Genomic DNA, 25310 nt, shown 5'->3' on the forward strand with positions numbered 1-25310 from the left:
TAACCGCATCAGCCAGTGAATGAGGAGGACTTCAGAAAGGATCCTGATCAAACCATTGCCTTTATCAGCCATTTGTTCTGTCTCTACATATGCTGTCATACAGTTCTGCTGGCAAACAGAGCAGGTGAGCACTACTCAATGATGTTATCGCTAAGGCACATAACCTGCTTTAAGGCATATAGTTGATGCCCCATTCAGCTGTAACAGAGAAAAGCCACTGAAAAAAAAAAAATCTAGAAGATGAAGGTGGTCAGTTCAACTGTGATGACTTCTATGCACCTGGAGCTGCAGAGGGCACTGTTATCAACTCTACACAGTAAAAACTGTCACCTTTGAATGATCAGGAATCAAATCCCTCTATTTCTGGTTTCACCATCAGCCCCCTCTTGTCCGTGAGAACAAGGTCCAGCATAGCACCTGTCCCCACTGGCTCCTCTATCACTTAGAGAAGGAAGTTACCATCAATGCATCCCAAGAACCTCCTGGATTGCTTATGCCCTGCTGTGTTGTCCCTCCAGCAGGTATCAGGGTGGTTGAATTCCCCTCTGAGGACCAGGGCTTGTGAATGCGAAGCTGCTCCTGTCTGTCTATAGAGAGACTGATCCAGTCTTCCTGGTCAGGTGGCCTGTAGCAGACCTCCACTACTGTTACCTGCCCTGCCCTCCCTTTAATCCTGACCCATAAGCTCTTGGTTGGCTCCTCATCCATCCCCAGGCAGAGCTCCATGTGCTCCAGCTGATCACTGACACAGAAGGCAATACTACCTTGCCCCCCTGCCCATCCTTCCTAGAGAGCCTTTGTCCTTCTTAGAGAGCCTTTGTCCTTCCACCCCAGCACTCCAGTTGTAGGAGCCATCCCTCAATGCTGCCACTGAGATGACAGCCCTGCAGGTCAGAGCACATCTCTAACTCCTCCTGTGCACTCCCCAGGCTGTGTGCATTTGCACAGAGGCACTGAAGTTGTATCCCTGGAGAATCTGACTTACTGACTGGAGTGTCTGGGAGTCCTTTTGCTGCTCTTCAGGTGCTCCTGCTGACCTGCAATTCCACTTCAGGCTCTGGGCATCTATGGCTGGCTCTGGCATCAAACTGAGATGAGGACTGGCATGGACTGAGGTTCTCCTCCCCTGGCAAACTTACTAATAATCCTTTAGTTTCTCTTCACCAGCTCGACAAGCCTATGACTGAAGATGCTCACACACAGGAACACATGATACAGTCCAGACCACCACACCACCACGTATAAACTGCTTTATTGATTGCAGTTAACATGTTACAATTAATTTATGATTCCAAGCATTCAGCCAGCTGCTTATAATAAGTATAAGCTGCCACCGTAATCACATGGAACTGGACAAAGAGATGTTTAGTCACTGAGGCATCCTGAACTGGAATCATTTCTGCTTCTTGGGCATTGAAGAGACAACCAGATGATACATACAATAGACTGTTCCTGAATTAAGAGACAGAAAAGATATTTTCAGACTGGCAAACAGAATTCCTTTCAAGTCAGCTTTGTTCCAGAAGAAATACTGACAACAAGCAGCTGCAATTCAGACAAAACACATTTCCATAACCATGTCTCAATTATTTTTTTTGGTGATTCATATTATCAAGAAAAAAAAATCCTTAAATACCTCTCCACAGGCTGCACAAAAATAAAGAAACAAGGAAAAAAAAAGAGTGGGGAGAGGCATGTTTGTGGGACCTACACAGACAATCATAAAGTACTCATTCTTAAAGCAACTGAACTGAAAATCCATTAGATCAACATATTTAAGTTAGAGGCTACTACAAAATTATGTAACAAGCAACATAAAGGTTAAATATATGCAGTATTATGAACCTTGGATATAATTCTGGTAGTTTTCACACCATATGAAAACTCAGTACTAAGAAGAGTCAGGCTAGTGAGAAAAATGGTTTACTTTCATGCTATAATTACATTTTACTCCTTTTCAGAATAGGCTTTCTAAGCAGTTCTCATTTTCTCTGACATTATACATGAATTCCGAAGGAGTATTCAGCCCACAGTACTCAGTGTGGAAAAAAGCCATCTGAAAAGCTAAACTTGGAAAAAGAACAAATAAATATATACAGTATGTCCAAATGTGGGTTTTTTCCCTCTCTAAATGCATTTTGCATGTTCTAAAGAACAAACCAAAGGAACTGTGTAACTAACTTACAGAGAAAACACCAGTCATGTTGGAGATTGTACCAAAGAGAAAGTATTTTAATAATATTAAAATTGGCACATTGGAAATTATACCAAAGCATAAAGATTTTAGTATTAGCCTTACCAAACAGCGTTAGAACCACGGTGGTTCTATACAACAGAGCATCCTTTGCACCACCTTTAAGATGCACTGGGAGGCCATTATCCTCCTAATGGAAACAAGTGACAAAAATAAACTATTTAAATACAATTCTTGCACTATTGTGTTAATATAACTACAATTACCCAGAAGAGGAATTACTTCCCCACATTATCCTTCCAACCCCCAAAAGACAATGAACCTTATTTAGGTCCCACTTTGTCTTTAAAGCTTTTACTCTGCTATCAGGTGAGCACTCGCTAGGGGAGTACTATAAATGATGTGCATGATTCATTTCTACAGCAGTGACTGGCAGATGCCTAAACACTTCTGACACCAGTTGCCAGCCCCCTCAGGTGCACAGGATGTGATTACCATCCCTACAAGCTTCCCATCCATCTCCAGCATAGTTAATCCCTGCTATAGGGAGTAACAAGGGGAGGAGTCTGTACTATCACCTGGTGTCACACAGGAAACTGTTTTGCTCCACTCAAACTCCTAGGCACCAGATCCCATGATCTTTACCCTTGTCACAAGTTCTCACTGCTCTAAAATTCAAGCCAGGCTCCCGTGCTAGTGACCTGCAACCCAGCCCAGCTTAACTTGCTGTCCCACAAGAAAGAAATGGGAGGAGGAAGAGATATGCCTAGAGATCTCTGCCAGCAGAAACAGAACCTCTGACCTCACCCATCACCAACATCCTCCTTCCCCCCTTGGCCCACAATGAACACTGTGCTCCTCACACAGTGTCTCAGAAGACTGGCTTTCTCTTTCGGGGGAAAGGAAAGCAAGAAGACACAAAAACTATTAAAGTGAGACTTCTAATATACTTTGTCCCTTTTACATTGCTGAAGCCCTGTCCATCCTCAGTATGAAGCTACATCTCCAGGTTATGGCTCACAGTTGGGAGTATGTTCTTAAATGTTCCCTGCTTTCACTAGTTCTCACTTGGTGGCCTTATCAATCAGGAACAGAGTAATTCAGAAGTTGTTTATAAAGGTTCAATAATTTTCTAGGAATGAATCCAATCATTTAATACTTTTACGGTTTTCAAAACTGAACAACACAATATTACATCCTCATTAAGAATTATAGGGCACATCTATAAACTGCAGATATAGCTGTAAGCTTTCAGGCTTAACTTTTCATTGTATTTCTGTCCTCTCACTTGCTGTTTTTCTTTATTTGTTCCTAGGACATATTCCCCCATCTCAACTCCTTTGAGAGTACTTCCTCTTTGCACAGTGCCTAATACTTACAAGAAACTCAGGAACAAATAATTTTATAGGGTAAAAAAGCCCTGAAGAGTGAGCAAGTCAACTGCACATGTACAAATACTCTTAGTGTCTGTAGAAAATAACTGCTGATTACAGGCACTATAATCATACAGCTGATTTCAAAAGCTCTCTTCATGTGTAAAGAAGAGTCTGACCAGTTCTTTAGAAACAAAATGTATGCAATTGACCTATTAACACCTTGTTAATCTACTAAAATTGTTCAACTCAATACCTGAAAAAGTTTCTGATGCTCAGGAACTCTGTTTTCAATCTGCCTGCGTGAAGCAGTGCTTATGGTTCTCTGGGAAATTTGGCGAAGAGCCTGAAATAAAAGATAAACAGTGTTTTTAAAACAGTGATATTTTTCAGCTCTGTTCACACTGGGTAATTCTTTTAAAAGCATAATATAAGTGGAACAGACAGAAAAAAAAAAAGGGGAAAGCCTTTTACAAACAGAACTTCACCAAAACCCACTGGTTTTGAGTTCAGTAAGTCTTTCAACAGATGCTGTAAAGGACTGCTTGACTGATTACCTAAAAAGGAAAAACTCAGGAAAATTATTTTCAGTAAGATACAACAGATTTATGGATCTGCAGCATAATCTTGACAGTTAGCACCCTTTTGGAGAGATCTCAGCCTCTGCCCCTTAGACAGAAGTTTTAAGCCCCATGTTCTGTGTCTGACTAAAAGGGACAATAACATTCACATCAAACATTTTTGAGAAGGCAAGGATATTCTGTCACGGCTGCAGTTCACCTGTGAGCCCCCAGCACAGGCAGTAACCTTCACGCCACACACAGCTTAAGAACACTCTGCCATGTCCTGAGCTGGAATCAGTTTCCACAGTCTGATCACACAGGTTAGGCGACCAAAAGCAATGATCTACATATAATTTCTCTGCTGGCCCAGTCTGCCTTCGACACGTCAAGTGTCAAAGCCGAAGAGCTGGCTGTAGCTCTAAGCTGCTGTAGGAAACTGAAATGTTAAAAGGTTAATGCCTCAAACAATCAGCCATTTGCAAAAGCAGCGAGGTGCCAGCGGTCTCCTTCAACCAACATTGACAACAGCCACCGCTCCCCGCAAAAGTATCACCACTAAAAACGCGGGCACGGAGAGGGCAAACATCCAGGTGATGCTGGCTGCAAGTAATGGGACAACAATCCTCCCCTCGCCCATTCCAAATAAACACTCTATAAAATATATCTCCTTGGAGACGGGCTAAGCACACCCGAGAGCCCCTGACTCAGCACCATCCCCTCAAGTCCCTAAAGCTCAGGACTACATGGAGCGAATGGGCCGCGACCTGGAGGGCAACACCTTCCCCCCAACCCCTGCAGGTCCCTCCGCAGGGCCCGGCGCGGGGGGAGGTCACCACGGCCGAGTCCCGCCGCCCGGGGGGGGGCACCGCGAGGGAGCCCCACACACCCCCGGCGGCAGCGGGCTGCTGTCCCCGGGCCTCACCAGCACGTTCCGCCACATCGCGGCTGTTGGTCCTGTCACCTCCCGCCGGCAACAAGGGCAGCGGAAGGGGAAGCGGCTCTCCCGCCCACGCCGGTGGCACCACAGAGGGAGCCGCCCGGAGCGCCGCCGCAGCGCCCACAGCGCCGCCCCGCCAGTCCGCCCGGCTCGGCGGCAGCGCTGGGGCAGGCCTGTTGGTCGGATGGGATGTGTGTCCGGGTTCGTGTCCCAGGAACCAGAGCTGAGCCCTGCAACACCGGGAGGAAGGAGCAGTGACCTCTCCGAAGACGCGGCGCCGGGAAGGGGCTGAGGCGCCCGGGCGGGCACGCGGCAGGAGCATTTCCTCACTGAACACAGCGAGAGCACTTCGGGAAATCTATGGAATGTCCCCCAGAGCCGCTACATACAGAATTTAAAACCAACTTTCATTGAAAAGTTTAATATCCGCAGAGGGCTGGATGCGTGTCCTGTGAGAGCAGCACCATGGGCTGCACCAGTTCATATGGACTCTCCCGACATCCCCTTTGGCCGCCACTAGAGGCAGGACACTGAGCTAAGCAGAGCCTGGGGCCGACCCGGGTGAGCGGGTCTTACACCCGTGGGATCGATGTGACGTCCCCTTGCTGAGCCATTACCCACAGAAAACCCCAGACTAAGCCATGTACCTGCCCACGGCCTGAAACTCCGTTCGTGGCAGCGATACCGAGTACTCTGCATGTGGAAAAAAAAAAAACAAAACAACACAAAAACAACTTCAGTTTCATGTTTCACAGTATATAATTACATAGAGTGAAGTAATACCAGACCTGTAAATGTAAGCCTATTTGATTCTAAAGGAAGAATCTATTTGCCCTTCAAGAAACTGACCTGAGAAGCTTGTGTTTTTCCTGCATTGCAGATCCAACACCACAGTTGCATCTTCTCATGCTTCAGCCTTATGCTGAAATATGATGCTGTTGGGAACACTATTTCGTGGCTTTGCTGCAGTTGCAGTGCACTTAGTTTTTAGCATTACACTGCTTTTGCACTGATGCCAAACCTCATGATGAATAACATGTGTCAAACACAGCAAAGTAGTGTTCAGTCTAGTATGGAAATGACAAGGATCATATCTCAAAAGTACAGTTGTCCCACAAAGAAACTAAAAATGCAAAGATGAAGTAGTATTTCTAGGTATAGTCTTAGCTGCGCAGAATATTAAACATGCATTTAGAAAGCATTGTCATGGAGAAATACATGTTGTAACAGAGGAGGAAATTGGATGCATTATTTAACAGTTTTCAAACACTCAAGCAGTGCTATCACAGAATGGCACTTAAAAATACATTAAACACTGCAAGACAGATTTCCATTCATTTCTCCTGCAACCTTTCCTCTTATGAGTGTATACAATGTTTTATTCTGATCTTCATACACTTAGTTGTATTTAGATACTGGCAAAAGGATCGTATCCACAGAGAAATTATTATTCTTTAATTTTTGCTGTGTGGACCATTTTCTGATTTGTCTGAACTTAAGCCTCAGGGATACTGCCTGTCAAAACAAATCTTACAACCAAAAGACCCTATAAAAGCTTGGCATGTGGGTTACGTACCAATCAAAGCTACATGATGACTGGTCACAGCAAGCACAGCTGGTGTCTTCAGTATTGACTAATTTATGAAAAAATGAAAACTTGAGGGAAAGAGAAATGGCAACTTGCTGCCTCAGGGTGAGGATATTTCACTAGAAACAAACTCAGACTGCTTTTTCCTAACTGAATGTATTGCATTGAAGAATAACAAAATTGTTTATGAAAACTCATTGTTAAACAGTTTTGCTTAAACCAAAAAGAAAACAGGGCTGCTAATCTAGCTGTTAAAAAGCATTCATAATAAAAAAAATGTTTTACCCCTTAAACCAATGACAGAAGGGTATGTAAACCCTGTTAAACTGAGGGGTTTTTTCCTGCAAAGCAAACTAACTAACTAACTGACTAACCCACTTAAAAGCTACATTGTGTACCAAGAGAGAAAACATGCTGTATTCTACCTTAATACAGCCATTTTACAGCCAAGTTACTTTGAGTTGTACAGTACACTGAAACTGCATTAAAAGAACTTACTGACAGAAAGAACAAAGATTTGTTCTGAAGTTTACAAGCATCTGTTGTAAAGCATACACTAACTTCAACCATGTAATGCCAGGCCTCAGTAGGCAAGCCTTGAGGCAATCACATTTTCATTTCTTCCAAGACTATCACAGTCCAGTCTTCCCCATTTTCATAATAGAATTAATGAGGTCATTAATTCCCTTCCTGGCCCTCTAACACTATTTAAATAATTTCACCATTTTATTTTGCAAAATTTAGGCACAATCCTTAGGTAAAAATTCAATTAAACTTGCGCCTAACTCTGGTATTCCGTTTGCTCAAATTGTCTATTTTATGTGATCTTTATCTGAAATCAGGGTCCAGTGAGATACAGCTCCACCTATTTTCTTTGAATTTATTTATTTTTTTAAAAAACTTCTTGAGCTTCCATAGTGATTGACTTATGCTTTTATTCCTCTTTATTTCATCCCCAACAGGAAATGAGAAAGATAATCCTCCAACTTCAGAGTTTGTAGCAGCAGTTGGTATAATGCAAATGGACAGTATTACTTTATTTATTTATAAAACACAGGGTGAGGATGTTTCTTATTTGAGACTCAGGTCATGTAAGGACCTGCTAATTCTTATCAGGCTATTTCATAATGGACTTTAGTCTTAATTAAAACTGTGAAGTAAAATTAGACTTCACGTTTAGGCACAGAAAGAAATATGGTGACCAGAACAGATTCTGTGAGCTAGAACACAGGATATTTTTACATTAAAATACTTCTTCTGATCTGAGGAAAATTTACTACTACTACAATAAAAGAACTTCTTACAATTGGGCTTGCTTTCTACCTCAGAGTCCATTTTCACACTGTCAGAAGCAGTCTTTTCCATAAACCGGCCACATTGCTAAGCAAGAATAAAATTGTCTTAGATGTTCAGTTTTTTCTTCTACTTTGAAAGAGAGAATTTTTGGCAGGTTGTTCAATACAGACATGTATTCAGTATGTGGAACATTTGAGGGTGTTCGAGGTTTTTTATGTTGGGTTTGCTATTGAACTGTTACCAAAACAAACTGATGTAGTACCAAGGACAGATCATGTTTTCTGGCAAGATCAGAAAGCATAGTCTTGTCACAGGAACTTTGAAGATCAGATTACTCTGTGGTTATGCACTGTTCTTTGTCTTCAGCAGTTGCATTCCAGTAACTTCTCTTTTTAAGTAACAGTTAACAGTAAGTACATTCTGCTTTAGACACAAGTCACATTTTTCCACCAGGCACTCACTTCAAGTCAAGCTCTTTTTCCCCACTGCAAGTAAGGCATCAGAGAGAAGGATGTAGTCAATAACACTTCTTGTGAATCTAATCCAACCAGCCCAGTTCATTACTCTATTTGATGGATTCGAGCAGATAATGTGTTTGCAGATGTTATTTGACCTGACTTTCATGACCCTTCCTCCCTCAGAGACTTCTATTAAAAAAAAGACAAGACTTACATCCTTCAAGGTTTAATATTCATAATTAAAGAAAAAACATGCTGCTGGGAACCTAGTACTGAACTTGGAACTAGGTACTGAACCTAGTTTCAGTACCAGTGTACTGAAGAGAGGCAAAGGCTGTGAAGGATCCTTCACAATTCAATTATAAACAGGGAACTCTTCCCTCTGACTGAGCAAAACACAGCTGTCAGTTCCCCAAATAGTTTGATGCACTTAAAGAAACATCTTGAGGTGACAATCTACTTTGTTACAGGGATGTAGATTTTTACAAGAAAACAGAAGAAACTGCTTTCACACAAGGGAATTGGTCTGGAGAGCTGTTGTGTACATTGAGGACAAATCCTACTTCCCCAAAATACTGTCTCCAGGAAAGGCTCATTTTATAAGCAAGATGCTCATAACAGCAGCAGCCTCCAGAAAGTTTATCATCTCTCACACTGTGGGCACTGCCTCAGCTGGGTAAGGCTCAGAAAGCACTCAGTGTGAGCACTCTGAAAGCAGAGGTATGGCTCTTGGTACTTCTGAAGCTTGGTAGTGAATACTTGTGAAGGATGCCAGTGAAGAACCAGGTCACTGGTGGTCAAATCCAGATTCGACACATGACACTGAACATTAGGACAGTGACACTGCCCTGAGAAGTATCAGACAGAGATGTTGTGGTTTCACCTTTGAACATGTGACATATGTGCAACTTGTAAGAAACACAAATTCCAAGGATCTCCATAGTTATCAACATGACACCAAGACAAATGGCCATGACTGAAGGAAGAGTTTACAAACTTGAATTACTTTAAGCATTCTAAACTCTTTGGGCACACTGTCCCATGTATTTGCTGCTACAGGCTCTCAGAGAACCCACTTAATTGCAACAAAAACCAGGCAGCAATTCTCACCCTGGTGCATTTAACTGAGAAGATCAAAGATGCACTGACAGCTGTAGTCAGTAAAAAAATGTAAGGTATTGAAAAATATTATAAGGTGAAGACAGAAAAAAACTTTTAGTTTTAAGCACAAAAAGCAGTCTTTCCCACTTGGAAAAAATAGGAATTATGAATGAAGCAGAATATAGTTGTACAACAAGTGACAAACACAAAATATTTTAACAACTAGTAATTGTGAGACATCCCCTTACTCACTGTATTTTGGACTAGCAGCTTTAATCAAAAGACGGAAGCCAGCTTAACACGTTCTGCGAATCTTCTGCCATACAACATACAAAATTCCATTACCTGTATTCTGTAACTCCAGCAACAGAGGTACAGCACTGTAAATAAGACCTTAAAAGCTTCTGACTATTTGAAAGCCCTGTGCTGCCAGACTGTACTGTGCAAACAAATTATTATATGGAGCTACAGTGAGCTAGCACACTGGAAATGCTGCCCCATCCCACAGTTAATCCAGATTTACACATGTAAACTGTTAGGCTATACAAGTAATTAAGTAAAACCAGTCATGTATTCATGTGGTAAATTATTAAGTTTTGTTTAAACCTGCCCATAGATTACGATATTAGACCATAAGTTTTTGTAACAAATACACAATCCCAGAAATACAACTCACTTAAAACTGCATTTACACTTAATGATGTCTTTTCATCCAAATGAAAATAAATGTTCAAAAATAACACCAAATCTCTTATTAAATGGTTTGCAGAATTTATTAGTCTCTTTTAATATACTCAATATTTTATCAAGCTAGTTGCATATAAAGTGATCTCCACCATATACATTACAGTTTCTGTGCATCATCTAAAAAAAAAGTCACCAAAAATTAATATTTTACAGGTTGTAGTTAACTTTTAATTAACCTAAAGGTGAATCCATCTGTTATTTCATTTAAGACACTAAGCTGCACATTGCTTCTTACTGCAATATTTAAATTACATTTCACAGCAAGCTAAACCTGCATTTCAGGTAAAACAGGTCACCGCCATCTCAACTTTTGAATTTCTATAGTTTACTTCCTTAACACCGCAAAAAATTAATGTGGTGTTCACTCCAAATAAGGAAAAAGTATACAATTCCCTTGCAACAAAGCCTGCTCAGAATACATATGCCTTAAGAAAATTAGGAAACTCCTCCAGTAAAAGGAATTCACCCCAGTACAAGGAATTCACCCAAATTTTTGAACAGAAAAAAACCTTTTAGGTTCTTCTTGATTAATGCTTGGAGTTGCTCATAAAAAGCAAAACCAGCAAGCACAAAAAGTAAACTATTATGGGATATGACTTAAAGAAAAGAAAATTAGAAAAAGCAGATTATACCTGCAACAAACGTCCCAATTTAGAACAATCTTTTTAAGAGACTCACGCAGATAATTAACAAATAGGTTTTCTGGTATCTTCATAGGATGCTTGTTTACTGGCCAGGCACATATATAGTAAATACACAAAGAATCCAGAGTGCTGAATTTTACACAGCACTTAAAGTGGGCAGGACACAGGAAAAATATTTAACAACTTGTATAAATATATTAAAATCTCAGCAAGAAATGTAAGAGCCCATGCACACAAGACAGTAAATTGAAAAAAACATTTAAAGACTTGACTTTTCCTTTCAACAGCACTGACACCTGAATTCTGGAAAGTTAACAATATACAGTATCTTTTAACAGTCTTTCTCCATACAATCTAAATGTACTGAATCATAACAACATTACACAGCATGTGAACAAGCAGCAGATGCATCAAGGGAACAAGAGCTATATGCATCGTGTGGCCTGCCCAGTTAGAGGCAAACATCAGAAAAACTGTTTCTGATACAGGCAGAGATACAATCATAGAGCTAATTGTATACCCGTCATTTTCAAGAGTTAATCCACAGTATGGGAAAAGGGAGCTTTAGATAAAAATTATGCACCCGGTCTGAGAAGTGACAGAGGCAGAGATTTCTCTTTCAAAAATTGGATCCATTCTGGACTGGCCTTGATGCACATGCAGTACATTTATTTTCAGAATGCAAGATTAATTGGGAATGTCTGCACTAGTGTTTCGATTGCCATATTTGTGATGAATGATCAGCAATACCACTCCTAAGAAGAAGCATATGGACCCAACAGTGATGTAAGCAATTCCCAGAAAGGGATTTTTGCCTCCCATCCATGAGATGGTGCTTAGGATCATCCTTTTTCGTCCATCAAAACTGTGTACAGGATAATCTGAAAAACATTTAGGAAAACAAGAAGCAAGTTTCCAAACCTAGCTTGATGTGGTCAGGCACATGAAAATTTAGGGTCATTTCATTCATGTTCCAAATACAAACTGCTGCCTTTGAATACTGGAACTGCAAATATGAAACATTTAGCTGTTCATTTTAGACTAAGACTAAACTGGGTGCTGTCAGTTACTTCAAGAAAACTGCCACGCTAGAAGATGTTAACTCCTTTTTAAGGGAAGAATAAATGTAGGACTTTGTGGGCTTTTGAAAAGAGCATCAATAAAGTGAGGAAAATGTAAACCTTGATTCTTGAATATATTTTAGTACAAAATTTTTCTTTATGTTCATTCAGTTTTATATGCAGTCCCCATAGTTTTGCAGCAAAGGAAAATACTGCAGTAGTTATATAAAAATGATCATTAAGCGCTTTTGAATTTGAAGAATTTGGTAACTATGACAACCCTCCTCCTCTAGTCTCCTGCACTTCTACCTAGTCTTTAGTTTGTCCAAAAGAGAGTGACAGACCTCCACTTGATCCACATCTCTGGCATTTTTCCAACCTCCAAAGTCAGTCTGCCCTTCATTATATATTGTCATTTCAACCTGAAGTTACAGTTCTCAAATTTCTAGGCTACCAACTCTCTCCGCTTTTCCTTTTTTTCTATGCTTCTCTCATTTCCTTTACAGTACCCAAGCAATTTGATTTCCTTCTCACTACAAAGCTACACTTTCCATAAAACCATAACAGAAGTAAAAGATGGTAACATTCTACCCATCTCTCAATACCAGTTTTCAACCACAGCTCAATACCATCTTTTTTTTAGAGATGGTAATAAGAAACTGAACTTGCAAATATATGCCTGTGTATAAGGCCGTTAGCTGCTTTCAAAGGATACTGTATGCAATCTCCAAAGAGTAGTTTCCAGCCTGTAAGGTAGGCTGTAAGTTGTTCTTCCTTTCAATGAGGCGATACAGCTTGCGGAACGTTGGCAGAGCAGCAGTACGCATCCACACGATGAAGTCCTCGTTGATAAAGCCGTTGTTGTCAGGCTCTGAGTCCAGCATATACACTGGCTTGGGCCAGTTCACAGGTTTTGTTGTGCCTAGGATTAAAAAAAAAACAAACCACCAAAACAAAGTATTTCAAATACAGGAGTAGCACACTTGCTCATCAAAATTCATTCTATTATTACAAAAAGCCATATTAACTTCTAAATACTATTTACAGATAGGCTGACACTATCTGTATTGCAACACACTGGGCTGTTTAGGAACTTTTTATTTTGCAGTTTAAATAGTGCAATTTCTATAAATAAATAGCTTAATTAATGACAGCACTGTCCATTTGTTTAAACAATTCTGCCTCCCCTACAGATTCATACTGCTAGGAAGTCTTATCTCAAAGCACTACTTTGTGAGGGAGTTCTCCATTATGACAACAGCTTCTCTGCTCATATGGTAGAGTTTGAGCACCCTTTCTTGAACCACGAGCAAGTAAAATTGTGTACAGGACTTCAGAATATGTACAAATGCTTTTGCTAATGTTATTGAAAATACAATTCCACAGTGCATTAGGATAAGGTATCTGCTTTTCCAAGGGTAGCCATCACACTTAGAAGATGCAATTTGGCTGTGACTAAGCAAAAAACCCACATCAGGTTAAACCTGAAGTTATTGTATACCTTGCATAAACACACCTGCTCTTAGAGCCCTAAGACTATTTTCAGACGTTGTAGCCAAAGGAAACTTTGATTTGCCAAATCGCATATAACCTAACAAATGAGAGACATCAGTCCTTCTAATCACAAGAAAAGAATCAGTGTTTTAGAAAACTTAGCACAATTTAGCAGTAGAAACATTTAAACGAATACTCCAGATGAAGAGTTTCATTTAACAACTGCAGGATTTCTTTACAAGTTAAATCCAAGCATTATAGCAGTTGTACTGGTCTTGACTGTAATAAAGTTAAATTTCTTCACAGTAGCTGGTATGGAAGACTATTTTGGATTTGTGCTGGGAACAAGTGTTGATAACACAGGGATGTTTCCACTATTGCTGAGCAGTATTTGCACAGCATCAAGGCCTGTTCTGCTTCTCACCCCACCCCACCAGCAAGGAGGCTGGGGGCCCATGAGAGATCAAGAGGGGGCACAGACCAGAGAGCAGACCCCAACTGACCAAAGGGATATTCCGTACCATGTGGCATCAGGCTCAGCAATACAAATGGGTGGGTACAGGGGCTGCCTTTGCTCAGGCACTCAGATGATTATCTCCCTCTCTCTTTCTTGTGTTTTCTGGGGGTTGTTTGATTTTTTTTTTTAGTTAGTTTGATGCTTAGTTGCCAACTGGGGTTAAACCCCAGCAGTGCACATATTACAGTTTTTTAAGTATTCAATGTATTCAGAAATTTTTAAAAAATAATTAATGATTACAGTAAAGATTAAAACCAAACATTTCACAGGAAACTGAAACTTGCAGTTTCTGTTACTTAAAGACAACTTTTCAAAATAGCACAGCAGTCCTTAGTTTGGATTTCTTCAGAGAACCACATTTAATTAGCACATTCAGTAAAATGTCAGTGAGGCAATACTCACTGGAATCAAAATGTGCATTGAAGCGTTTTGTTATTCTTAAAATTTAACTTTTTTTTTTTTTGTTACCTTGGAAAAGTGCAGTTAAGTTGTTTCCATCTCCTGTAGGATTCCTGAACTTTACATTTTTATCTGTCCACCACGCAATGCCTTTTTTAATCAAAGTAATTGGAGTCCTCGTGTCATTATCAATGCGGTATAACTCCAGTGTATCTAAAGACAAAATCAAATCAGAAAACCAGCTGAAGAAACTTTCATTAGACAGATGATCTTGACAGGCAGTGAAACAATTACCCGAGGAGAAAACAAAACCAAAAAAACTGGACAAGGCATTTAATACCTGCCTGCTACAACCACAAACTGTTCTATAAGAATCAGTGTGTATCAGATAGCAGCCTATTATCCACATCTATGTTTCTACTCCATAGCAGTAGCAGCTTCTCACAACAGCTATTTCCATTCCTTGTGTGCTATGAGATACAATTAATTCTCATAGCAATTTTGAAAAAAGCAACAGCAGTAAAAGATATTTATTTTATTCTGAACAATGAAAATGTGTTAATTGAAAACAAAAGAAATCCTGATGTCTTTACTCAGAATAATTTGCAACACAACACAAAACATACACTAGATCAGAGAACCATCTATATGATAACTTAACAGTGTTACCATACCATTAAACATACTGTTGGCAATAGCTCCACAAGGAGCAATGGGTTTGTCCTCATTTGTGCGGTAAGGTTCACATTCCTTACTTGGATTCTGATAGAAAGAAAAAAGGCAGATGAGTCTGTGCTGGTTTATCCAACTAACCTGGTTTCTACTACAGTACCTCTAATGTGCACATCTTAAACGTACCACAAAATAATCTTTTCACAAGTCAGGTTATTTACAAATATTTCAGCATTCAAGGCTAGTTAGCATGATTGATTTTTCTCTTACAAGCAGGAATAAAATCTAAGAAAAACATGAATAAAGTCAGAATGCCATCGTGGTCATAGTAAAAATAAGGCTTTTCTTGGAAGCTATTAGGACTTTTATATTTTAATAAAAACAGCTGTCCAAAATGAAGTACTCTTTTATTAAAGGGTTTTATTTGAATATGCATCAGTGTTATACAAAGTAAGACCATACCAAGAAACCAAGCATAACATAAAACACAAGAAGTTGCAAGAACTCCAACAGCATGCCAAAATGGAAGAAGAAAAAGCCCCCCACAAAACTCTGTTAGTCATCTAATATTGTCTCTTGAAACTCTCCTCTTTTTTAAAGTTTACTGGTAAAAGAAGAGAATCATTCTTGCTGGAGCAAGAACTCAACTACTATTTCCACTCCTCATAAAAATCCAGAAAAGGAGAGGTCTAGCCCTAAACATTATAGTGCCTTGAACAGAATACACTGTAGTGATATTTTCCAATATTGGTGATGTTCAGTATTGAACCAGAGTCCATAAAAATTATATTTAGTTGTAATACCCCAACCAAATGCTAGGTAACTGAATGTTATTTTATGTTGAAAATGAAAGCTTCAAACAGAATGGGTACAGACAGGTAACAAGATAACAAGAAGACAACAAGAGAGTTTAAAACTATTCAAATTTGAGAAGTGATTGCAAGTACTGCACTGGTGTCTGTTTAATAAAATGATCAACAAGAAATTTTATAATATTTTACAGTTATTTTCAGTAAACCGAATTCCTTATGGTTGCCTTCTGTCATGCAAAAATTTTAGTACCTCATTATCATTAAACTAAATATTGTGTTGTGATTTATGCAGTGGTCAGAAGTTAGTTGCTTATGCATATGCAAGCATGAATACCTACAAGTAACGAACTGTTGTCTCCGTTTAGCTGGCTGTCATCTCGAGATTTCACGTACCGACGGTGGTTTTGGTAGAAGTTGGAAAGTCCGTAATACATGAATACGTTGCTCTACAAAAAGCAAGATGGGGAAAGAAGGGCTTTCATTCACACAAACCTTCAGTTTTAAGTTCTTAAAACTCTGTGTTTACAGCACCATTCAGACCTGAACCTTTTCTTCACAGTGAGCACACGAGAGTACTATCCTAACATAATCTGGCAGCCTGAAATCAAACGGTATAAATGTCCCACAAACTATCTGGATGATATTCACCAGCACTAATCCCAACACTGGTCTTGTCCAGTGTAGAACCCATAAATCTCCTTTGCCTCCAATTTGTTAGAAAGCACTTATCTGGTATTTCCAATTCTTGTTGAACAGGGTTTTTGTAAATCATGCAGGAACAGCTCATCTACTCTTCAGCTATATGACACATATGGTAACTCTGAACATATAAAACACAAGCATTCCATTTAATGTTTTACATTTCCAGATAAACAGAGGCATTAAGAAACACCTCACACCTTCTAATGAAAAAGGGGACACAAAAATCAGATCCAAGTTCATAGGAGAACTAGAAATAATCCTTTAAAATAAAAAAAAAAATACTTAAGTGATAAAACTTTCCTTTTGAACAGGAAATAGATAATATAAATCGTTCTAATTTCACTCTGCATACAGGGCAGCACACCTCAAATGAATGTTCCAGTGTGAAGTTGATGGTGCAAGTACAAGGTGGTGTGCTGTCCCAGGACACATTTAAGCATTTGTTGCAGGGACTAGAAGGCTCCGTTCCTGTATAGTCAATCTGAAACAGAAAAAAAAGGCATTAATTTACAATGGGAGAGTAAAGAGAAATTATTAATAAGCCAGAGAGTTTTTGTGGCATTTATTTTGAAATCCTATTACACCTCAACACCCAAAAGCCCAGGGCTTTTGCCAGGGCTATCTGACAATCTCAAGAAGTGTCACCTAACCTTAACCATTCTGTGATTTTGTAAACAATTTTGTGAGTCTGACTATATCCTTGATTTCAGACTCAAATAAATTTAACACTGAGGTGAGATTACTGCTGGGGTAAAACCAAACAAAACCAACAAAAAAACCCCCACAAACCGAACAAAAAACCAAACAAACAACCCACACCAAAACACAAACAGAGACACTCCAGACAACATGATGTTTCCAAACACACACACTATAGGATACGCAGATCTCAGCTTTTACAAGCTTTCCAGAGAGCTTAAGGTTTTAAAAGTCTAAGTATTTAATAAGAAAAGATCTGTGTTAGAAAACTTGCTTTGTTGACCATTTTTAGCCACCTAATTAGTCAGAAGGTTAAAAACAAATTAAAAAAATCACTTAATGCCCCAAAATTATCCTAAAATAGGGAAGATTAAGACACCAATACTGTTTTGGCAGGAATGGTAAAATAACCAGTAAATGGACAAGAAAGATGATCAGTATTAATCTGGTTTATACAATATTATCTGGTTTTAACAGTGTAGCCCAAAAAGCCATTATTTGAAATCTGTACAGTCAGACTATGTGGACAGTATTCATAAAATACCCTCAGTAGCCAAGAGCTCACCCCACAGTCCAAGCTAACTCAAGTGGTTTCACCACAGTAGCTCTCTCTCATGTGTAGCTCCAGCAAGTATAGCAGGAGAAAGCTTCCATCTGCCCATAAACAATATCTTTTTATACTTAGTATGAACTTCCTATTTTAGAATTTAAGACACAGACTGGTGCAATATATAACAAATTATGACAGAAAAATGTTTAATGGCAGTAGCACCTGTAGAGTTTTATGAAAGGCTGGTGCAAATGGTTTGTCCTGATTTATGTTTGTAGTGAAAGGCATTACCAAGAGTCCTAATACCCGTATTAAGGTTAGCTAAAACAAGCACGCAGTTTCAAGGTTCAGGAAACACATGAAGTCTATTTTCCTCTGGATCTTCCTCAAGGTCTCTCTTCCTGTGATTCCTTCAGTATCTATCTATCTATCTTCCATCAGCACTTTTATTTGGAATCTGCTCTGCTGCCAGATTTCTGACAGACCAGACTACACCCTAATGAGCCTAGCTGAAACGAGATAGCTTCAAAAGGTATTAGCTGGCAGAGAGAGAGAGAGAGATCACATAATCTTTGTTCCTCAGCTGAACAAGATTCTGAGTTTATGCTGATCTAGAAATAGCACTGCTGCAGAGCTCTCAACAGCTCTGTTTGGCTACAGCAGACAGACAGACTCGCAACGAACAATGCACCTCATTTGTTCAAGGCTAACTCGGGGGCGGGTGTGTTCTGCTAAAGTAAGCAGAAGCAAGTATTTCCTTTAGAGAGAAATTAAATCTCTGTATCTTGAGCCAGTTCTCCAATGTGTGGAGAAGTTTTAGATCAAGAACAAACTCCAAGGTTGCAAAAGACCTAAATATTTCACTTCTAAAAACGTAATTGACTAAATTCTGTGGAGCACGAAACTGATGTATATTGAAGCAGAACCATGCTTCTGATGACTGCTGCCAGCTTCCATGTCATCCAAAAGAGCTTTCCTATACAGTAACTGCCAACACAAGTATTTTTTTCTGCATCTACATTTACAGGTTACATTCAGCAGAGAGCTTATTTAAAGGGATAAAGGTATCCATCTTCACCTCTTGACAAAATAACAAAATCTCTTTGACAACTGAAGGAGTGACTTCGGAGTCCACAACAGGGACCCACCTGACCCCACCTTCTGCCCTCTGGGATCAGCCAGCAGCTAAGTATGACAACTCCACACCATGAGCCCTTCCCAACAACCTCTGATTTAATGACATTGGGTTTATCCAAGTTACCCCACACCAATGGCTTTTCAGGCTGTTAATGTCTTTGTCAGTGGATTTACACGTTTGCAGTATAGAAATAATGTAACTACCGCATACACATATTCTCCAAACCATTTGTGATTTTGTAGACTTCATACGCTATCACATATTTATCTTGCTCTGCTTAACCACTTCTTGTATAAAAGGCATCCCATAACTCTGGTCCTCTTTGCTGTTCCTCTCTGTAGGTTTTATTAAGTTGTGTGTCATTTTTGAGAAGAGGCTACCAGAACTGCGCACAAGGCTGAAGATGTGCGCGACAGTAATCCGCTTACTTCCAGTTCTCCATTCGTAGCCATGCCTTCAGTAAATCCGGCTTTTTAACTACCATTATGCATTTCACAGCAGCAGTTACAGCATAAAGATCTCTTTTCGAAATGGGTAATGTTTTGGATATTTCTCAACTTTTATCACACATTACTGTGCCATAATTCTAGTACACCTAAGCTGTTGGAAATCTTCCACATTTGAATTTAAGAACATTTACATAGGAAATCAATGGAAGAGGAACATTTTGCTGGTCGGTCCTTGTACCTGTATGAGAACAGCACAGTTCAAAGAGACGGTGATGCCTGCAATATCTTGTTCCAGGAAAGGGTGACTTGAATTTCAATAGGTATATCAGGGTTATAAATTACACATTCTATTCAATTCCAATACTCCAATTTTACAGACATACATATGTGCACACACACACTTAAGAAGTATGGCATTGCCTAGGAGGTAGGTGTAAATAACTACCTCTGCTTCCTCCCCTGATTACATTTTTAAAAAAGCTTAGTCACTGCTTTTAGTTTCTAAATGTGTTGTCTCCTACAGCTAAATTTACAGTTATTTGTGAATAACATTTGGAGGTTATAACAAAAGCCAGCATTCTAAGAAGGGACACATGTCAGCTATGCATATAGGTGATAGCACTGTCTTAAACTGCATCCCTCATTCATGTTCAGAGCAGAAATGCTGGCCTGTAAAATGCTTTATGTTTTGTTGCTGCAACTGTAAAGCCTTTTTTGATTTAAACCTTTTTCTTCCAAAATTCAGCTGCCTTTAGATTGATAATCTCACTCGATAAGCACTTGATAAAACACATATGAGGATCAGAGAACAGAACTCGAGTGTCCCCATTCTAACTAACCACACTCCCAGAAGGCAGGGGACTCTGTCCCACCTGTTCTCATGAAAGCCTAGCAATTGGACTTTTGAGAACTTCACATGAGGGGAATGATAGAAGAGTGAACCCACACAGTAAAACAAACAAATGAAACCCCTTCCAGTCTTGAACCTGAAATTTGAGAGGATTGAAGCCAGCACCTGCCAACTGATTTCCCCTACAGTTGGTTACTACTGCTGTATACGTGCAACTTGATTGTGTAGGGGAGCCTCAGTCATGCTCCCAACTCTCCTATGATTTCTGTGCTGAACATTAGGTGGGAACAGCTAGTTTTTGGCTTCTACTGGACCCTACCAGGAGTACATGACTGAGCTGCTAAGCAACAACAGTCAATAAAAATTTTGTATGTGCATATAGCAGCAATAAAGGCACAAAAGTCATTTACATGTTTGGACTCAAAAAACTCTGATGCATTTCTTGTCCCTACAGATCAATGCAAATTCAGTCCTAATGAAAAACAAGATATATTTTTTGAATTATATTTACCTTACAATCATTATGATCTAAGACTATTGCTTTACTATAGAAATGACTATGATAAATGCACTTGTCAAAAAATTAATGAGGATATTTTTTTACTTCTCTCCAATGAGTGTCATGCTGAAAACATGAGATTCTGTTTACCTTAAATACGGCTAGAACATGACAATTTAAAAGTCTACATGCCCAGGAAAACTTGGCCATGTTCTCTAAGCACTTGTGTCAATTTTCAGATGTTCATCATACCCCCAAAACTTGACACAAGAACCAACTTCTTTTCAAAAAGTATGCTTAAATACCAATTTAGATGCTGTAAAATACACTTCAGCGTTATTTTTTTCCCCTCTTATATTTCTCTCCTTGACTGGAATTTTAATTCTTAACATAAAAGGAAAATTTAAGTTCAACCAGTTTTATTCGAACATTTGCATTTTAACAGAAGTATGAAAATACCATTTGTTGCCTACCTCAAGATTTCTTTAGTTAACTGAGCTTCACTGCCACATTGTTGCCACTAATTAAGCCACTCTCTTGAACAGTCCTTATTTGAAAGTGGCAGCATACCTCCAATAACTCGGAGGTCTTTTCCAACCCGCTTGATTCTATGATTCCATGACTCTAACTACAGTGATTTGATCCACAAAAACTCATACTCTCCAACATAATAATCCAACAAACAACTACACACTTTATTCTTTACAATCAGTCTTGGTCGTGTTACCTCACTGAAACTAATTGCAGCCTTCCATTTGCTTCTCAAGGCTGTTCCTAAGCCCTGCAAGTTGTTTCCTTCCTTACAACACAAAGTGATTCTGTTATCAAATGGATCAATCTGTGATATACAGTTCCACTTCCAGCAAACGTTCAGCAACTTTTCACAGCAGTAGCCTACTTATCATATCTAAACAACTCAGTTTTTGTAAGTGTAATTAGAAAAAGCCACTCTCTTCTATCCAGGTTTACTCTAGACAGCCTAGTCTTCCACAGAGCATCTGAAACGTTGTATCATCAGTGCACGTAAGAATTACAGCAACACACTCAATACAGAGCTCTGTCCTGAGAATACAATTACTTTGGAACATTTGAAGATATATAATCTACGGCCACAAGCTACCCCAATGATGACATACTAATGACAAAAAAGCTTGCTAGGCTGTATTGATTAAATGCTGGCAGTAACTTCCCCGGAAGCTCACTCGGGAGCACTGGCAAGGCTGACAGGAGGGACACCGACTATGCGGAGGTGACTCCGTAAGCTCGGTGTCTGCTGAGGGCAACTAATGTTGACAACCACGAACGTGACCCCGGATCGGAACCGCCCGGGCGCCCTGTGGGCTCCGCACAGAACCCCCCTGGGTCCCGCCCGTCCCGGCCGGGGCCGGATTTCCCGGGAGGCGCAGACGGCCTGGGGCAGGCGATCCCAGAGCGCTGCCCGCCGGACCCCGCACCGAGGGCCTCCGGCCCCCCGCCCGGGCACCCCCGCCCCACGCACCTCGTACTCGCGGATGTTGTTGGAGGTGACGAAGATGCCGATGCCTATGGGGATGAAGATGAGGCCGATGATGAAGAAGGCCGGCAGCACCGTGCCCGCCGTCAGGATGGGCTGCCAGGCCGGTAGCCGCTGCTGCTTGAAGGCCGTGTTGTCGGGCTTGCGAGTCTTCACGGCCCCCCCTCCGCCGCCGCTGCCCACGGCACCGCCGCCCGGGACGCCGACGCCGCCCGAGGGGTGCCCGTCCGCCTCCTCCTTGGCGCTGTAGTTCACCGCCATGGCGCCCGCACCACCGGCACCGCCGCACACGTGACCGGGTACCGCGCCTGCGCACTCGGCAGCGGCCGGCGCGCGGCTGGTGACGCAACGGGCCGCGCCCTTCCTTAAAGGGCGGGATTAGGGAATCGTGGGGTCATAGAGACTGGGAGAGACTTGGGAGGTTATGCTGTACTACCACCAGCATGCGGTACTACCACTGTAACCCCCGAGCCTCTAAACCGCAGCACCCTGCGCCAGATCCAGACGCCTCTTAAACACGTCCAGGGATGGTGACTCCATCACCTCCCTAGGCAGCCCATTCCAATGCCTCAGCATACTAACAGTGAAAGTTTTTTTCTGATAATTTATCTGAATTTTCCCTGTCTCAGTTTCAGGCCATTTCCTCTTGTTCTCTCACTGCAGGAACGGCAGAAGAGATCGACCTCCACCCCACTACAGCCTCCTTTCAGGGAGTTGTAGAGAGCGATGAGGTGCCCCAGGAGCCTCCTTTTCTCCAGGCTAAACAACCCCAGCTCCCTCAGTCGCTCCTCAAATGTTTTGTGCGCTGCTGAGCTGGGCAGGGCTCTGGGCAGGGATCTCCTGTATTACACATAGGGCGAAGTTAAATCCAGCCGTCTTGTGCCCCACGGTCCGGGCGAGGCCTGGGCCCGCAGCCTCCTCACCCCGCCCAGCGCTCCAGGAGGACCCCCTCCCGCCCCTCGTCCTCCCACTGCCATGGGGAGGGGTGCTGGTAAAAGGCAGCATCCAAGTCGGTTTCAGCTTCCGTTTCAGCTTCTTGCTCTCATAACTAGGATTAGTGCAACTATAGAGATGTAATAATGCAGGAGAGTTATCTTAATGGAGCCATGCGTGCTAACCACCACTTTTGGTCAGCTGTCAGGAACTGTGTGACTAAATCAGTGCAGTAAATTGAATTGATCAGGTTGGAAGGGACCACAGAGGGTCATCTAGTCCAACTTCCGTGGTCAAGCAGGGTCATCCTACCAGGCACATCACACCAGACTGCATCCGAAAGGTGCTTGAATGTCTTCAGTGAGGGAGACTCCACAACCTCTCTGGGCAATCTGTTTCAGTGAATGGTCATTTGCACAGTAAAGTTCTTCTTCATATTCAAGTGGAACTTCCTGTGCATCAGTTTCTGCCCGTTGCTTCGTGTCCTATTGGTTGGCACCACTGAGAAGAGCCTGGCTCCATCCTCTTGACACCCTCCCTTGAGATACTTAAACATATGGATATTCCTGTCAGAGTTGTTGCATTGCGCTTAGGAGTTAATCTGATTGCATTACACAGAATCACAGAATCACGGAATCGATTAGGTTGGAAAAGACCTCTGAGATCATCAAGTCCAACCTATGACCAAACACCACCATGTCAGCAAGACCACGGCACTAAGTGCCACGTTCCAGTCTTTTCTTAAACACCTCCAGGGATGGTGACTCCATCACCTCCCAGGGCAGCCTACTCCAATGCTTAACACCCTTCCTGTGAAGAAACAGTCATCTTGTGGAACACAGTATGGGAATATGTATTTGTATCCCAGAATACCTGCCTTAGGAGGCTTTCCTTACCCTAATGCAACACTGAAAGTCCGTGTTTCTCACTTTATTGGCACTTCTGCATTACTCTTTGTGAGGACTCTGTAGTCCTTCCTCTGTAGTCTCTAGAGTGTAACCAATATCCACTTTCAGCAAGTATTATGTATTTACTTGACTTTAGGGGAAAATAATTAGAATTATTTAATAACTTTAAAAGCATGTAGTTCCAGTCTTAAGACTTTTTAGCTGCCTGTAGAACAGTTTCCCTAAAATAAATGCCTTTTAGTTCTCTGGAACAGCAAGAGTATCAGCCAAGACCACTGGGGGGAGCAACTGACTTGTGCAAATGAGCCTCTGCGGAGGCTCAAAAGGCCTCTTGTCATAGACAGCATAGGGAATTTAGACATATAAGCATCTAAAATTTAAGAATTAATTCGGTGACTAAAAAACTGTATAGGGTACAAAAGTTAATCATATTCCTCGTGTCATCCGTGGTAAAACTACATCTCATTCCTAGTTAATCTTTTCCATTATCTTGTGGGCCCCACCTTTTGCTTCCATTCCCCATAGCTAAGCTGCTTGTCCCTAATATCACCCTTTTCTTTATTATATTCTGTTTTCCATTACCACCTTCAGCTATAGCAACACTTAGTCCCACAGCCTTACAGCGAATCAGGGAAGCGCAACCTGGGATCCCAAAGGAATAAGACTGCTTGTAAATCTGTGCTGAGAGATGGCAAGAAATTTCTCTGGCAGCAGGATAGCTGAGAGGTGATATTGGGAAGCTGGGACCTGATGCTGCCAGGTGTGAGAGGACTGGCAAGAAAGGACATGTTAAAATTGTCCAATTATATTTCACAGCAAGGAAAACTCACAGGCTGCATAATTTCTCCCTAGAAATCAAAGTATTTGAGATTTTTTAATGGATCGAAACATTGTATTTTATCACCTATAACTATACCCACAGAGGTATTTCAGTCCTCTTCAGACAGGAAGAGATCTTTAAGAGAAAAGTATATCTTTCACTGGTTTTCTATTGCTTAAAAGCTACTGATATCTTTAGCCCAAGGTAGCCTCTACATTGTCTTAGTCTGAAAGCACTTCCTGATTACCTCCTTTAGGATGACAATACTTGCAGCAATTAATCACCTTTAGTCTATATTAATAGATTTCTTCCTGAGTGTCTCTGAAATACAGGCTAATTATGTGGCTAATGCACTTTTATTACTTATTTGTCTTAGATTCATATCCAAATAAG

At 40.9% G+C, this 25310-nt stretch overlaps 3 protein-coding genes across 3 annotated transcripts in view; all 3 read right to left on the reverse strand.

Annotated features, from left to right (window-relative positions):
• Positions 1 to 1232: 1232 nt before the first annotated feature.
• Positions 1233 to 5182, reverse strand: LOC113947889 (cytochrome c oxidase subunit 7A2, mitochondrial). The gene is made up of 4 exons (XM_027645034.1): positions 5053 to 5182; positions 3824 to 3913; positions 2300 to 2384; positions 1233 to 1452 (listed from the first exon to the last, which is right to left on the reverse strand). The coding sequence occupies exons 1-4, from the start codon at positions 5068 to 5070 to the stop codon at positions 1394 to 1396; spliced, it is 252 nt and encodes an 83-aa protein (XP_027500835.1). The 5' UTR covers positions 5071 to 5182; the 3' UTR covers positions 1233 to 1393.
• Positions 5183 to 10257: 5075 nt separating this feature from the next.
• On the reverse strand, positions 10258 to 22544 carry TMEM30A (transmembrane protein 30A). The gene is made up of 7 exons (XM_027645033.1): positions 22242 to 22544; positions 16923 to 17039; positions 16195 to 16302; positions 15047 to 15134; positions 14442 to 14585; positions 12678 to 12884; positions 10258 to 11782 (listed from the first exon to the last, which is right to left on the reverse strand). The coding sequence occupies exons 1-7, from the start codon at positions 22515 to 22517 to the stop codon at positions 11589 to 11591; spliced, it is 1134 nt and encodes a 377-aa protein (XP_027500834.1). The 5' UTR covers positions 22518 to 22544; the 3' UTR covers positions 10258 to 11588.
• FILIP1 (filamin A interacting protein 1) overlaps positions 18488 to 25310 on the reverse strand; it is a 114732-nt gene continuing 107909 nt past the window's right edge. Inside the window, exon 8 of the transcript XR_003527911.1 lies at positions 18488 to 18498. The gene's annotated coding sequence lies outside the window, so the exon portion shown is untranslated. The remainder of the gene's footprint in view (positions 18499 to 25310) is intronic.

Source organism: Corapipo altera, unplaced genomic scaffold (assembly GCF_003945725.1).
Source record: "Corapipo altera isolate COAL_440 unplaced genomic scaffold, ASM394572v1 2, whole genome shotgun sequence".
NCBI classification, from domain to species: domain Eukaryota; kingdom Metazoa; phylum Chordata; class Aves; order Passeriformes; family Pipridae; genus Corapipo; species Corapipo altera.

What these genes read in the sequence shown, in the direction of transcription:
- LOC113947889 (XM_027645034.1), bottom strand. An exon ending in AGCATCAGAAACTTTTTCAG is followed by an intron (nt 2,385 to 3,823) that starts GTATTGAGTTGA and finishes TGTTTCCATTAG; the next exon opens with GAGGATAATGGCCTCCCAGT. An exon ending in CGTGGTTCTAACGCTGTTTG is followed by an intron (nt 1,453 to 2,299) that starts GTAAGGCTAATA and finishes CTCTTAATTCAG; the next exon opens with GAACAGTCTATTGTATGTAT.
- TMEM30A (XM_027645033.1), bottom strand. Translation starts at nt 22,517, where the DNA reads ATGGCGGTGAACTACAGCGCCAAGGAGGAGGCGGACGGGCACCCCTCG. An exon ending in TGCCAACAGTATGTTTAATG is followed by an intron (nt 14,586 to 15,046) that starts GTATGGTAACAC and finishes TTTTGTCTTTAG; the next exon opens with ATACACTGGAGTTATACCGC. An exon ending in CTTAACTGCACTTTTCCAAG is followed by an intron (nt 12,885 to 14,441) that starts GTAACAAAAAAA and finishes TTTTAATCCTAG; the next exon opens with GCACAACAAAACCTGTGAAC.